The sequence below is a fragment of the Bufo bufo genome, chromosome 3 (genome assembly GCF_905171765.1).
Source record: "Bufo bufo chromosome 3, aBufBuf1.1, whole genome shotgun sequence".
In the NCBI taxonomy this organism is placed as follows: domain Eukaryota; kingdom Metazoa; phylum Chordata; class Amphibia; order Anura; family Bufonidae; genus Bufo; species Bufo bufo.
Genome location: NC_053391.1, coordinates 99,527,155 through 99,541,800, shown reverse-complemented (window position 1 = coordinate 99,541,800; position 14,646 = coordinate 99,527,155). Strand labels below are relative to the sequence as shown.

At 46.0% G+C, this 14,646-nt stretch overlaps 1 protein-coding gene across 1 annotated transcript in view; it reads left to right on the top strand.

The window, feature by feature from the left end:
• LOC120993637 (stromal cell-derived factor 2-like) overlaps nucleotides 1-14,094 on the top strand; it is a 43,498-nt gene extending 29,404 nt beyond the window's left edge. Inside the window, exon 3 of the mRNA XM_040422115.1 lies at nucleotides 13,502-14,094. Coding sequence (XP_040278049.1) covers nucleotides 13,502-13,789 — 288 coding nt within the window. The 3' untranslated portion in view covers nucleotides 13,790-14,094. The remainder of the gene's footprint in view (nucleotides 1-13,501) is intronic.
• Nucleotides 14,095-14,646: the final 552 nt, after the last annotated feature.

Genomic DNA, 14,646 nt, shown 5'->3' with positions numbered 1-14,646 from the left:
TCGATTAATAACAAAAAAAGTAAAAATGTCAGCAGCAATGAAATACCACCAAATGAAAGCTCTATTAGTGAGAAGAAAAGGAGGTAAAATTCATTTGGGTGGTAAGTTGCATGACCGAGCAATAAACGGTGAAAGTATTGTAGGTCAGAAGTGTAAAAAGTGGCCTGGTTTTTCAGGGTGTTTAAGCACTGGGGGCTGAGGTGGTTAAAGGGTTTCTGTCACCCCGCAAAACTCTTTTTTTTTTTTTTGGATAGTTAGATTCCTCATAGTGCGATATAGGAGAATATAATGCTCTTACTTACTTTCATGCGGCCGATTCTTTATAAAACGAACTTTTATAATATGTAAATGAGGGCTCTACCAGCAAGTAGGGCGTCTACTTGCTGGTAGCTGCTGCAGAAATCCGCCCCCTCGCCGTGTTGATTGACAGGGCCAGCCGTGATCTCCTCCTCCGGCCGGCCCTGTCAGTAATTCAAAAATCGCGCGCCTCGCGTCATTCGGCGCAGGCGCTCTGAGATGAGGAGGCTCGTATCCTCAGCACTCAGTCAGTGCGCCTGCGCCGATGACATCACCGAAAGAGAAGACGTCATCGGCGCAGGCGCACTGAGGGAGTGCTGAGGATACGAGCCTCCTCATCTCAGAGCGCCTGCGCCGAATGACGCGAGGCGCGCGATTTTTGAATTACTGACAGGGCCGGCCGGAGGAGGAGATCACGGCTGGCCCTGTCAATCAACACGGCAAGGGGGCGGATTTCTGCAGCAGCTACCAGCAAGTAGACGCCCTACTTGCTGGTAGAGCCCTCATTTACATATTATAAAAGTTCGTTTTATAAAGAATCGGCCGCATGAAAGTAAGTAAGAGCATTATATTCTCCTATATCGCACTATGAGGAATCTAACTATCCAAAAAAAAAAAAATGAGTTTTGCGGGGTGACAGAAACCCTTTAAATAAGGTTCTAAGCAGGTGTTGAATTTGTATATGCTGCCATCTAGGGGATTCAGGTAGATCGTATTTTTCCCTAAGCGACTCAAATGGTATAATCTCAAGGGTCCTATACTCCACTATATCAGCAAATCTAAATAATTTAAATCGAGTGTATATATACTGGCATCAATAATACAGTTTTATCGATAGAATATCGATTATAAAAAATTCAAATTTTTTTATAATCGATATTCTATCGATAAAACTGTATTATTGATGCCAGTATATACACTCGATTTATTTTATTGTGTTTGAATAAATAAGTTTGGTTCCACATCTCTCTTGGTGTTTTGAGTGCCGGTCCAATTTCCATTCACTATTTACTTTCACCACTTGCCGCTAAGCTAACGCCGAAAGGCGTCATCCCTGCGGCTCCCCCAGGCTACGCTAACGCCGATTGGCGTCATCTCGCGTGAGCCGAGATTTCCTGTGAACGCGCGCACACAGGCGCGCGCTCACAGGAACGGAAGGTAAGAGAGTGGATCTCCAGCCTGCCAGCGGCGATCGTTCGCTGGCAGGCTGGAGATGTGATTTTTTTTTTAACCCCTAACAGGTATATTAGACGCTGTTTTGATAACAGCGTCTAATATACCTGCTACCTGGTCCTCTGGTGGTCCCCTTTGTTTGGATCGACCACCAGAGGACACAGGTAGCTCAGTAATATGTTGCACCAAGCACCACTACACTACACCCCCCCCTGTCACTTATTAACCCCTTATTCACCCTTGATCACCCCTGATCACCCCATATAGACTCCCTGATCACCCCCCTGTCATTGATTACCCCCCTGTCATTGATCACCCCCCTGTAAAGCTCCATTCAGATGTCCGCATGATTTTTACGGATCCACTGATAGATGGATCGGATCCGCAAAACGCATACGGACGTCTGAATGGAGCCTTACAGGGGCGTGATCAATGACTGTGGTGATCACCCCATATAGACTCCCTGATCACCCCCCTGTCATTGATCACCCCCCTGTCAGTGATCACCCCCCTGTCATTGATCACCCCCCTGTCATTGATCACCCCCCTGTAAGGCTGTAATATCACCGACGGGGCGGCCTCTTGCTCCTCTGCCGCGATCCCCTGCGTTCCACTGTGGAACGCGGAAGTCGTGCGAACTCCAGGGAGTGGCGTGACGGATGCGTTCCAGGGTGGAACGCGGAAGTCATCCCGACCAATCGGCGAGCGCTGCGCACTTCCTGGTTTTACTTAAGGGCACTCGTGAGGCGGCATGGCGTGCTGTGATTATTGCCAGAACGCCTGCTGCCTCACGAACCTGTAATGGACATTACACCAAACCGGAACCTGCTCCTTCCACACCTGTCATCTGGAAGACGGACCCTGCTCTCTCCACACCTGCCATCTGGAAGACGGACCCTGCTCTCTCCACACCTGCCATCTGGAAGACGGACCCGCTCAGTCCTCAGACTACAGCCTTCCGGGAGTCTCCCCCATCACACAGCTACTGCCAATCGCAAGTACCCTTCTGGAGAGAGAGCGCTTCTCCTCTGCCTGCTTGCAGGCTATATCCACTGCATAAATGTGTTTCATCTACTAACCACCGTCTATGAAGCAATAGTACTGTGGCGTACCCTAACATTATCCCTGCTGCAGCCACTACATAAATGTGTTTCATCTACTAACCACCGTCTATGAAGCAATAGTACTGTGGCGTACCCTAACATTATCCCTGCTGCAGCCACTGCATAAATAGTGTTTCATCTACTAACCACCGTCTATGAAGCAATAGTTCTGTGTTGAATTGTGGTTGTGTTCCTTGATCACGTGATGGTAGAATCTCTAACTCACCTTTAAGACTGTGAGTGACGCCTGAGATTCATATCTGATTGATCATATAACTCCGCAGTTGCGATCCTCTATTGAAAAAACTGCAGACGTGACAGTATCACAGCACCCGTTTAAAAGATTGATCCAGCGGAACTCACTAGACATATGGTTACTTTATCTCAGAGAGTCGAGACCCTATCCACCTCTATGCAGGACCTACAGGTAGAGAACCAAAGATTGCGTTCTTTGGTTAATCAGAACATAGGAGCTGCAACTCCCAGAGAGGCCCCGGAACCCAAGGTCTGCGCCCCCGAACCTTTTTCAGGGGATAGGAAGACTTTTCGTCAATTTATAAGTTCGTGTAGACTCATGTTTGACCTACGCCCCCGCACTTACTACAATGACCGTATAAAGGTGCTCACACTCATCTCCTACCTTAAAGGGGAACCCCGAGCCTGGGCCGAGACCTACTTTGATGAAGAGGATGAGGTCCTAGAATCTTTCCCCAGATTCATGGAGGCCATGGCACTCCTCTATGATGACTCTAGTAAACAATTGACCGCTGAGACGGCCATCAGAGGACTCAAACAAGGCCGACGACCAGTTGAAGATTATATTGCTGAATTTAAACGCTGGGCTAGGGAGACGGAGTGGAATGATCTCAGTCTTCGTAACCAGTTCCGCCTCGGCCTTTCAGAGCCCTTAAAAGATGAGATTGCCCGTGACGAATTACCTTCTACCTTAGATAAGCTAATTCAACGCTCTATCACTATTGATCGCCGCCTCCGTGAACGGAGAGCGGAAAGGGTCTTCAACCCCACACCAGCCCCAAGAGTAGCTAGACCTCCCCCTAAAATACCCCACACATTGAAGCAAAAACCGGTCACAATTACTTTTTTAGATGGGTCCACATCCCCTTCAGGCCCAATCTCTCACCACACCCAACCGCTGCTGGTGGCCTGTGGAGAGGGTCACATCGAATACCTTATGTTTGATGTCATCTCCTCTCCCATGTTCCCAGTAGTGCTCGGGCTTCCTTGGATCAGACTGCACCAACCTTCTCTCCTCTGGCCTAAAGGGGAGGTGCAGTTGGATTCCCACTACTGTACCACCACTTGTTATCCAAACACTGCAATCATGCAGATAGCATCCACAGGGCTACCTCCCCATCTGGTTGAATTCGAAGACGTTTTTAGCCAATGTGGAGCTGCCACACTCCCCCCACATAGACCCTACGACTGCCCTATTGATCTCATTCCAGGCAGCCCTGTTCCTACGGGGCGTATCTATCCACTCTCCCAGCCTGAATTAGCCCACCTTAAGGCTTACTTAGACGAGAACCTAAAAAAGGGGTTCATAAGACCGTCAACCTCACCTGCTAGCGCAGGGATGTTCTTTGTAAAAAACAAAGATGGAGGATTAAGACCAATAATTGACTATAGGGAGCTCAACAAAATTACTGTAAAAAACCGCTATCCACTTCCACTTATCCCCGAACTGATCGAGAGATTACAAACATCCCGCATTTTCACCAAACTTGATCTCAGAAGCGCATATAACTTGATCAGGATCCGGGAGGGGGATGAGTGGAAGACTGCTTTTAGAACCAGGTACGGGCTGTTCGAGTACATGGTAATGCCTTTCGGATTGTGCAATGCCCCCGCGACGTTCCAGCATTTCGTTAACGATATTTTCCGTGATCTGCTGGACGTCTGTGTCGTGATCTATTTGGACGACATTCTGGTGTACTCGGACAGTCCTACCGACCACCGGAGGCACCTGAGATGGGTGTTGTCCCGTCTTCGAGTTCACTCCCTTTACGCAAAATTAGAGAAATGCATTTTCGAACAGCCTTCCATTTCCTTCCTGGGATATAACATCTCCCCCCAAGGGATTCAGATGGATCACTCCAAAGTGGATTGCATCCAGCTTTGGCCTGTGCCACACACACGCAAAGCACTCCAAAGATTCTTGGGCTTTTCCAACTATTACCGGAAATTCATAAAAAATTTCTCGGCAATAGTAAAACCCTTGACAAGACTAACCAGTAACAAAATACCATTTACATGGTCCTCCGAGGCCCAAGAGGCTTTCGAAATACTCAAACAAAAATATACCTCAGCTCCCATACTCCAATTGCCCAACCCCGAATTCCATTTTGTTCTAGAGGTTGATGCTTCCCACCTTGCCATAGGGGCAGTGTTATCCCAACAACCATCCTCTTCTGAACCTCTGCACCCAGTTGCATACTACTCCCGAACTCTTAATACGGCTGAAAAGAACTATCCCATTGGGGAAAAAGAGCTGTTGGCTATTAGGGATGCTCTGGGCAACTGGAGACATCTCCTGGAAGGTGCCAAACATCCCATTATGATTTTCACTGACCACCGAAATTTACAGTTCCTCAGGACTTGCAAAACCATGTCGGCAAGACAAGTACGGTGGAGTCTTTTCTTTGATCGTTTTGATTTTCACATAGCCTACAGACCAGGTTCCAAAAACACAAAAGCTGACTCCCTCTCCCGATTATACGAAGAGAGCACTGTCGCAGAGCCTCCTGCCTTATTGCTCCCGGCAAACCGGTTCGTCGGACTCGCCACGGGTTTTAAGGAACTCTTAAAACACGCTCCCTCTCAAGGGGATCCCCCTATTCCCCCTAAATTGACATCAACCGATGGGTTCTTTTTCAAAAACGACAAACTTTACATCCCTCCTAGAATGCAACCTTCTGCCATTCGACTCATGCATGACACACCCCTAGCGGGCCACCCGGGCATCACCAAAACGCTGGAGCTTGTACGTAGAAAATTCTGGTGGCCAAACATGTCCAAATCAATCCACGAATATGTCTCCACCTGTGATATCTGTGCCTCCACCAAAACCGATAGAAAGCCTCCCTATGGGTTACTGATGTCATTAGACACACCCACCAGACCTTGGGAGATTGTCTCTATCGATTTCATAGTCGACCTCCCTCGCTCAGAGGGTTGCAACACCATCATGGTTACCGTCGACCTACTAACCAAAATGGCCCACTTCTCTCCACTTAAAAAATTACCATCATCAAAAGAAACCGTCCAGACCTTCCTCAGCCAAGTCCTCCGCTTACACGGTTTACCCGCCGGGATTATCTCCGACCGGGGCAGTCAATTTATATCAAGATTTTGGAAGGCACTCTGCACAGCCCTCCAAATTGACCACAGGATGTCGACCGCATATCATCCGCAGACTAATGGTCAGACAGAGCGAGTAAATCAGTGTTTAGAACAGTACATTCGATGCTATTGCAGCCATCTCCAAGATGACTGGTTTGATCTACTGCCTCTAGCCGAGTTTGCATATAACAATTCCATGAATTCCTCCACTCAATATTCTCCTTTCTATGCCAACTACGGGTTCCACCCGACCAACCTACCACCTGATTACTTACCTGGTAATGTTCCTGCAGTTCAGGACTACCTCGAATGTCTAAAAGAAACTTCCCTCGTAATACAGGACAACCTAAAGACCGCAAAAGAACGTCAAAAAAGATATTATGACACTCGACACTCTAGTCCCCCCACATACTGTGTGGGAGACAAGGTGTGGTTGTCCACGAGAAATCTCCGCCTTAACGTGCCCACAAAAAAACTCAGTCACCAGTACATAGGCCCATTCCCCATCGAGAAAATCCTGAATCAAAATGCGGTACGCCTAACTCTTCCTTCCAATTGGAGAATCCATCCCTCATTCCATGTGTCCTTACTCAAACCATACAAATCTAACCGGCTCCCTCTTAGGGCCTCTCCTCCTGCCCCTCCAATTGAGGTCCAGGGTGAGGTTGAGTACGAAGTCGACAAAATACTCGACTCCCGAAGAAGGGGATCATCTATACAGTATCTCATTCGATGGAAGGGTTATGCTCCTGCGGATGACTCTTGGGAGGACTCACGGGATGTACATGCTCCTAGGTTGACCCGTTTGTTCCATCGTAGGTATCCGGATCGCCCTACTCCCACGGGGAACTCCGGAGGTGTTCCTTTGAGGGGGGGATACTGTAATATCACCGACGGGGCGGCCTCTTGCTCCTCTGCCGCGATCCCCTGCGTTCCACTGTGGAACGCGGAAGTCGTGCGAACTCCAGGGAGTGGCGTGACGGATGCGTTCCAGGGTGGAACGCGGAAGTCATCCCGACCAATCGGCGAGCGCTGCGCACTTCCTGGTTTTACTTAAGGGCACTCGTGAGGCGGCATGGCGTGCTGTGATTATTGCCAGAACGCCTGCTGCCTCACGAACCTGTAATGGACATTACACCAAACCGGAACCTGCTCCTTCCACACCTGTCATCTGGAAGACGGACCCTGCTCTCTCCACACCTGCCATCTGGAAGACGGACCCTGCTCTCTCCACACCTGCCATCTGGAAGACGGACCCGCTCAGTCCTCAGACTACAGCCTTCCGGGAGTCTCCCCCATCACACAGCTACTGCCAATCGCAAGTACCCTTCTGGAGAGAGAGCGCTTCTCCTCTGCCTGCTTGCAGGCTATATCCACTGCATAAATGTGTTTCATCTACTAACCACCGTCTATGAAGCAATAGTACTGTGGCGTACCCTAACATTATCCCTGCTGCAGCCACTACATAAATGTGTTTCATCTACTAACCACCGTCTATGAAACAATAGTACTGTGGCGTACCCTAACATTATCCCTGCTGCAGCCACTGCATAAATAGTGTTTCATCTACTAACCACCGTCTATGAAGCAATAGTTCTGTGTTGAATTGTGGTTGTGTTCCTTGATCACGTGATGGTAGAATCTCTAACTCACCTTTAAGACTGTGAGTGACGCCTGAGATTCATATCTGATTGATCATATAACTCCGCAGTTGCGATCCTCTATTGAAAAAACTGCAGACGTGACAAAGGCTCCATTCAGACGTCCGCATGATTTTTACGGATCCACTGATACATGGATCGGATCCGCAAAACGCATACAGACAACTGAATGGAGCCTTACAGGGGGGTGATCAATGACTGTGGTGATCACCCCATATAGACTCCCTGATCACCCCCCTGTCATTGATCACCCCCCTGTCATTGATCACCCCCCTGTAAGGCTCCATTCAGACATTTTTTTGGCCCAAGTTAGCGGAAATTAATTTTTTTTTTCTTACAAAGTCTCATATTCCACTAACTTGTGTCAAAAAATAAAATCTCACATGAACTCACCATACCCCTCACGGAATCCAAATGCGTAAAATTTTTTAGACATTTATATTCCAGACTTCTTCTCACGCTTTAGGGCCCCTAGAATGCCAGGGCAGTATAAATACCCCACATGTGACCCCATTTCGGAAAGAAGACACCCCAAGGTATTCCGTGAGGGGCATATTGAGTCCATGAAAGATTGAAATTTTTGTCCCAAGTTAGCGGAAAGGGAGACCTTGTGAGAAAAAAAATATATATCAATTTCTGCTAACTTGTGCAAAAAAAAAATAATTTCTATGAACTCGCCATGCCCCTCATTGAATACCTTGGGGTGTCTTCTTTCCAAAATGGGGTCACATGTGGGGTATTTATACTGCCCTGGCATTCTAGGGGTCCTAAAGCGTGAGAAGAAGTCTGGGATCCAAATATCTAAAGATGCCCTCATAAAATGAATGTGGGCCCCTTTGCGCATCTAGGCTGCAAAAAAGTGTCACACATGTGGTATCGCCGTACTCAGGAGAAGTTGGGCAATGTGTTTTGGGGTGTCATTTTACATATACCCATGCTGGGTGAGATAAATATCTTGGTCAAATGCCAACTTTGTATAAAAAAATGGGAAAAGTTGTCTTTTGCCGAGATATTTCTCTCACCCAGCATGAGTATATGTAAAAAGACACCCCAAAACACATTGCCCAACTTCTCCTGAATACGGCAATACCACATGTGTGACACTTTTTTGCAGCCTAGGTGGGCAAAGGGGCCCACATTCCAAAGAGCACCTTTAGGATTTCACAGGTCATTTACCTACTTACCACACATTAGGGCCCCTGGAAAATGCCAGGGCAGTATAACTACCCCACAAGTGACCCCATTTTGGAAAGAAGACACCCCAAGGTATTCCATGAGGGGCATGGCGAGTTCCTAGACTTTTATATTTTTTGTCACAAGTTAGCGGAAAATGATGATTTTTTTATTTTTATTTTTTTCCCTTACAAAGTCTCATATTCCACTAACTTGTGACAAAAAATAAAAAACTTCCATGAACTCACTATGCCCATCAGCGAATACCTTGGGGTGTCTTCTTTCCAAAATGGGGTCACTTGTGGGGTAGTTATACTGCCCTGGCATTCTAGGGGCCCAAATGTGTGGTAAGGAGTTTGAAATCAAATTCTGTAAAAAATGACCAGTGAAATCCGAAAGGTGCTCTTTGGAATATGGGCCCCTTTGCCCACCTAGGCTGCAAAAAAGTGTCACACATGTGGTAACTCCGTATTCAGGAGAAGTTGGGGAATGTGTTTTGGGGTGTCATTTTACATATACCCATGCTGGGTGAGAGAAATATCTTGGCAAAAGACAACTTTTCCCATTTTTTTATACAAAGTTGGCATTTGACCATGATATTTATCTCACCCAGCATGGGTATATGTAAAATGACACCCAGAACACATTCCCCAACTTCTCCTGAATACGGAGATACCACATGTGTGACACTTTTTTGCAGCCTAGGTGGGCAAAGGGGCCCAAATTCCAAAGAGCACATTTCGGATATCACCGGCCATTTATTACAGAATTTGATTTCAAACTCCTTACCACACATTTGGGCCCCTAGAATGCCAGGGCAGTATAACTACCCCACAAGTGACCCCATTTTGGAAAGAAGACACCCCAAGGTATTCGCTGATGGGCATAGTGAGTTCATGGAAGTTTTTATTTTTTGTCACAAGTTAGTGGAATATGAGACTTTGTAAGAAAAAAAAAAAAATCATCATTTTCCGCTAACTTGTGACAAAAAATAAAAAGTTCTATGAACTCACTATGCCCATCAGCGAATACCTTAGGGTGTCTACTTTCCGAAATGGGGTCATTTGTGGGGTGTTTATACTGTCTGGACATTGTAGAACCTCAGGAAACATGACAGGTGCTCAGAAAGTCAGAGCTGCTTCAAAAAGCGGAAATTCACATTTTTGTACCATAGTTTGTAAACGCTATAACTTTTACCCAAACCATTTTTTTTTACCCAAACATTTTTTTTTATCAAAGACATGTAGAACAATAAATTTAGAGCAAAATTTATATATGGATGTCGTTTTTTTTTGCAAAATTTTACAACTGAAAGTGAAAAATGTCATTTTTTTGCTAAAAAATCATTAAATTTAGATTAATAACAAAAAAAGTAAAAATGTCAGCAGCAATGAAATGCCACCAAATGAAAGCTCTATTAGTGAGAAGAAAAGGAGGTAAAATTCATTTGGGTAGTAAGTTGCATGACCGAGCAATAAACCGCTAAAGTTGTGGAGTGCCGATTTGTAAAAAAGGGCCTGGTCTTTAGGGGGGTATAAACCTGTGGTCCTTAAGTGGTTAATAAGAGCAAGGGGTGACTCTTTTTGTCCAGAGCACCTAGCGTGATTGTTCATAGTGAGCCATCTGTTCATTTTCTCCAAATCTAAATAGTTTGTTAGAAAACCATGGCTTAAAAAAGGTGTGCTGTAACCCTAATGGGAATAAGGGATTAAATAAAAACGAGGTCATGGAAGATTTATCGGATACCAATGGGAATTTCTGTTTGCAACTTTTCCAGATATTATATGTTAGGGACATAGGACCCAACAAGTGGGCCATACAGTTGGCCGGTAATGGTGACCACAGGAGGGCATTAGGGTGAGTAGGGGCCAACCATAGCTTCTCAATTTCCATCCATCTAGAGAATACTAGGAGGGAAGACCATGCGGGGATACGACGTAGATGTGTCGCCCAGTAGTATGTAGTTACATCAGGGAGTCCAAGACCACCTTGCGACTTGAGGGCGGTAAGAGTGCTGCAAGAAATTCTGTGTCTTTTGCCATGCCAGACAAACCTGAGGATGGAAGACTGCAAGGCTCTCAAATCCTTCTTAGGTATGGGAACTGGAATAGTTTCCATCACATATAATAATTTGGGCAATATGGTCATTTTGACCGCTGCAATGCGCCCTAGTAGAGAAATCGGCAGGGGCATCCACTTAGTCATGAGCGAATTAAGTTCCCGAAAAATGGGTAAAAAATTATGGGCATAGAGAGTATTATATGTTTTTGTTAATTTCACTCCCAAATATTTAAGGGTAGTATCATTCCACTTGAAATGGAAACTGCTTTGCAGAGTACTCAATATATCTGGTGGAATATTAATAGATAAAGCCTCTGTTTTAGATGTATTAATCTTATAGCCAGATAGTCTGCCATATTCCCTTAACGTCTGGAATAGGTTTGGTAACGAGGTATGTAGGTTTGTCAAGGCAATGTCACGGCCATGGCCATGGCCATGACCGTGACTCCTTAACCGCATGCGGTTGCCTGCAGTTTGTTTTTGGTTGTTCAACCACAGGTGAGGGCTGCTTGTGTGTGGCCTCACTTGTGGTTGCCGCGGGCAACAAGTGTTTGCAGATTGTTGCAGATAGCAGCCTGAGCTGGTGCTAGGCAGCTTGCGGCATCTTCATGCGGTTACACCTAGCTACCGCTTTGTTAGGTGTGTGTGTATGTATGTATGGTGTGCACTGTTTATGTTACGTGTGCACTGAGACCTTTCCCTTCACTGTGGCTGCTCGCAGCAACGTTTTGTATAGTGTGTACATGTGGTGGCAGTGTCCCGGCCTTCGGGCTGACTCCCAGGACATGGTAGCCACCCATGTCGTTGCTTGCGGCAACAGCCACAGTGTGACTTTCGTTTTGACACTTCCCCTTTAAGTTGGTGTTTTCCCTTTCCTGTGGTGCTGGAAGGGTTAACTCCCTTCCCAGTGTGTGTGATGTCACTGGGTGTGTCTGACTGTTGGGTGTGGCCTCTTAGGCCTATATAGCCTTGGTGTTTGGCATGGCTCAGTAGGTTGCTCCAGACATGCTTAGCTGGAGCAGCCTCCTGTGTTTACCAACTGCCAGTGAGAGCCACCCTTGTGGTTCACAAAATATAATGTCACATTTAGGTTATGTTCATCTTTATGTGTGATGTCTATGTGATGTCTGTTGGGATTTTCCTTATGTTGTTTAGTGCAGCTTATGGATCTGGATTCCTGTTTGCACAGGGATCCAGTCAGCAAGGCTGTGGCAGGTAGGTCGAACTCGGATAGTTCACCTGCCATATCCGTAAGACTGTTTGTGTTCCCCTTTTCCCTGCAGCTTGGCCAGTGAGACCCCTGTTCCTCCGTGTCCAGTAGGAACAGGCCATCTTACCTTGACTCCTAGCCCAGGGACCGGTCGGAGGGTGAGTTAGGGATCCGAGGTTCCTGCGCATGGGTCCTCCTACCATCAAGGTCGGCCCATGCAGGTAGGAGACAGGGTCAGCGTTAGGGACGCTTTAGGAGGTGACCTGCTCCCTAATCCTGTTGTCCTGGCCGAGCAGCCACAACATCATCATCTGGCATCGCACGGCTGAGGATTTTCCCCATCCTCAGCCGTGACAGGCAAGAAGTATATCGTCAGCGAAGAGTGATAATTTAAAGGTCACCTTATTGACCTCTACTCCTTGAATATCAGGGTGGGCCCGTATTAATGCTGCTAAAGGCTCTATGCAGAGTACGAAGAGTAGGGGGGATAGCAGGCAACGCTGTCGAGTTCCGTTCCGAATAGTTATCATGTTGGACTGGGCATGTGTCATTTTTACAAAGGCCGTTGGGCGGGTATAAAGAGCACAAATGGCATTCATAAAAGGCCCCCCTATACCAAAACACTGCAATGTAAAAAACAAAAAAGGCCAGCTTAGGCGGTCAAAGGCCTTTTCTGCATCCAGGCCCAATATTAACGCCTGCTGTTTCCGTCTGTTAATGATGTCTATCAAATCTATAGCCCTTCTCGTGTTATCGCCCCCTTGGTGATTTAATACAAAGCCGACTTGATCTTTATGGATCAAGCTCGGGAGCAGGCTAGCAAGCCTGTTCGCCAGAAGTTTCGTAAATATCTTTAAGTCTGAATTAAGGAGGGCTATAGGACGATAGTTGGAGCAATCCATATGATCCTTCTCAGGTTTTGGAATAAGGGTGATGAAGGATTGAAGCATTGTCTCTGGTATAGGAGAGCCCTCCAGGAAAGAATTAAATATCTTGACCATGTACGGAGGGAGGGTGTCTACGTATGTCTTGTAGTAAAGGTATGGCAGACCATCAGGACCAGGTGACTTGCGATTAAGGAGGTTCTTTATCACTTCTAATATTTCTTCAGCTGTGGACAACCACTTTAATGTGGTCATAAAAAAATAAAAATAAATCAGCTATAAATGTTATCGAGCAGAAAAAGAAACACACTCACCTCTTCCTGGATATCAATCACCGACACTTTGGTGGTCCTTTTGTTTTCAAGCACCCAGCACGTGACCACAGCAGTTATTCTATTCACTTCTACGGGACTGTTGATGGTGTGGTGGTCATACATGCAAACCACTGCTCCATTCTCATGGGGCACTTTTGGACCTCCGTTCAGGGACCAGACACTTGTGGATAAGGGGATATGTATTGTCAGTGGGAAAACTCCTTTATTGTAATCCCTGACCTATTTCTCCCTTGTTTATTGGCAGGAGGTCAGTGCATTTGGAGACGATGGAGAAGGAGATATCTTAGATGACTGGACTGTACTCTGCAATGGGGAATTCTGGCAGCGCAATGAAGAAGTGAGGTTCAAGCACGCGTCTACAAACGTACTGCTGTCTGTCACAGGAGAACAATATGGGCGTCCTATAAATGGACAGAGAGAAGTGCATGGCATGACCTACGCAGGTCCACATAACTACTGGAAAGTGATGGAAGGTATCTTCATGAAACCTAGTGAACCTCCACGGACTGACTTCACTCACTCCGAGTTATGATAGGACTCAGACTGGTCTAGGTCTTTCAGTCTTCTTAACCATACAGTGTTGACTTCCCTGAGGATTTCTCCAGGGTCCCACAAAGTACACTTTGAAGAGCAATTAACAGTGAAATATGGGGCACAGTTTGGATGTTGCACCCTTGTGTCATTTATTATTATTATTATTGTTATTTCATATTTTATGTTATGGCAGCAAAGGGCCGGACTGATCCGTGAGCATGACTGCAGTTGAAAAAAATATCATTCTGTATTATCGTCTCTGCAGCAAATGGTTTTTAAAATTATATTTAAAAAAATTCAATTGTGGTTCTCAATTTTATTTATCTTTTGTCCTTATCCCATGTTTTGTTTTGTTTTTGTCACTTTTATATTATCCTTATCATACGTTTATCTAGCTTGATAAAACTGCAGATATTCTGTTATACTTATATTGTAATGTATGTATATGCTTGTAAAGAGGTTGTCCCATCTGACCATTTGTGGTATGGCGACAAGATATGCCATAAATATTCCTTAGATGTGGGTGCCAAAAAGGTTGGACCGACATCTGTCTCAAAAATACAAGTCTTCCATGAATTGAGCTGCAAGGGCTCAGCTATATTCAGTAGTCCCATAGCAGTGAATGGAAAAAGCTGTGGGGTGTACTCTCCATTCATGGTGGAGCCCCATTCTTGAGAGGGTAGTGGGTACAAGAGGTGGGAGGTGCACCTATTGGACATAATTGCCATATGCTGTTGATACGCTATAAATGTCCAAAACAACCCTTGTCCATATGTCCTACTACTTCATAGGGACTTCATAGAACTCCTTTCCTGGTGGGCCCATATGAACAGGCATTGATTTGAATAAAAACGA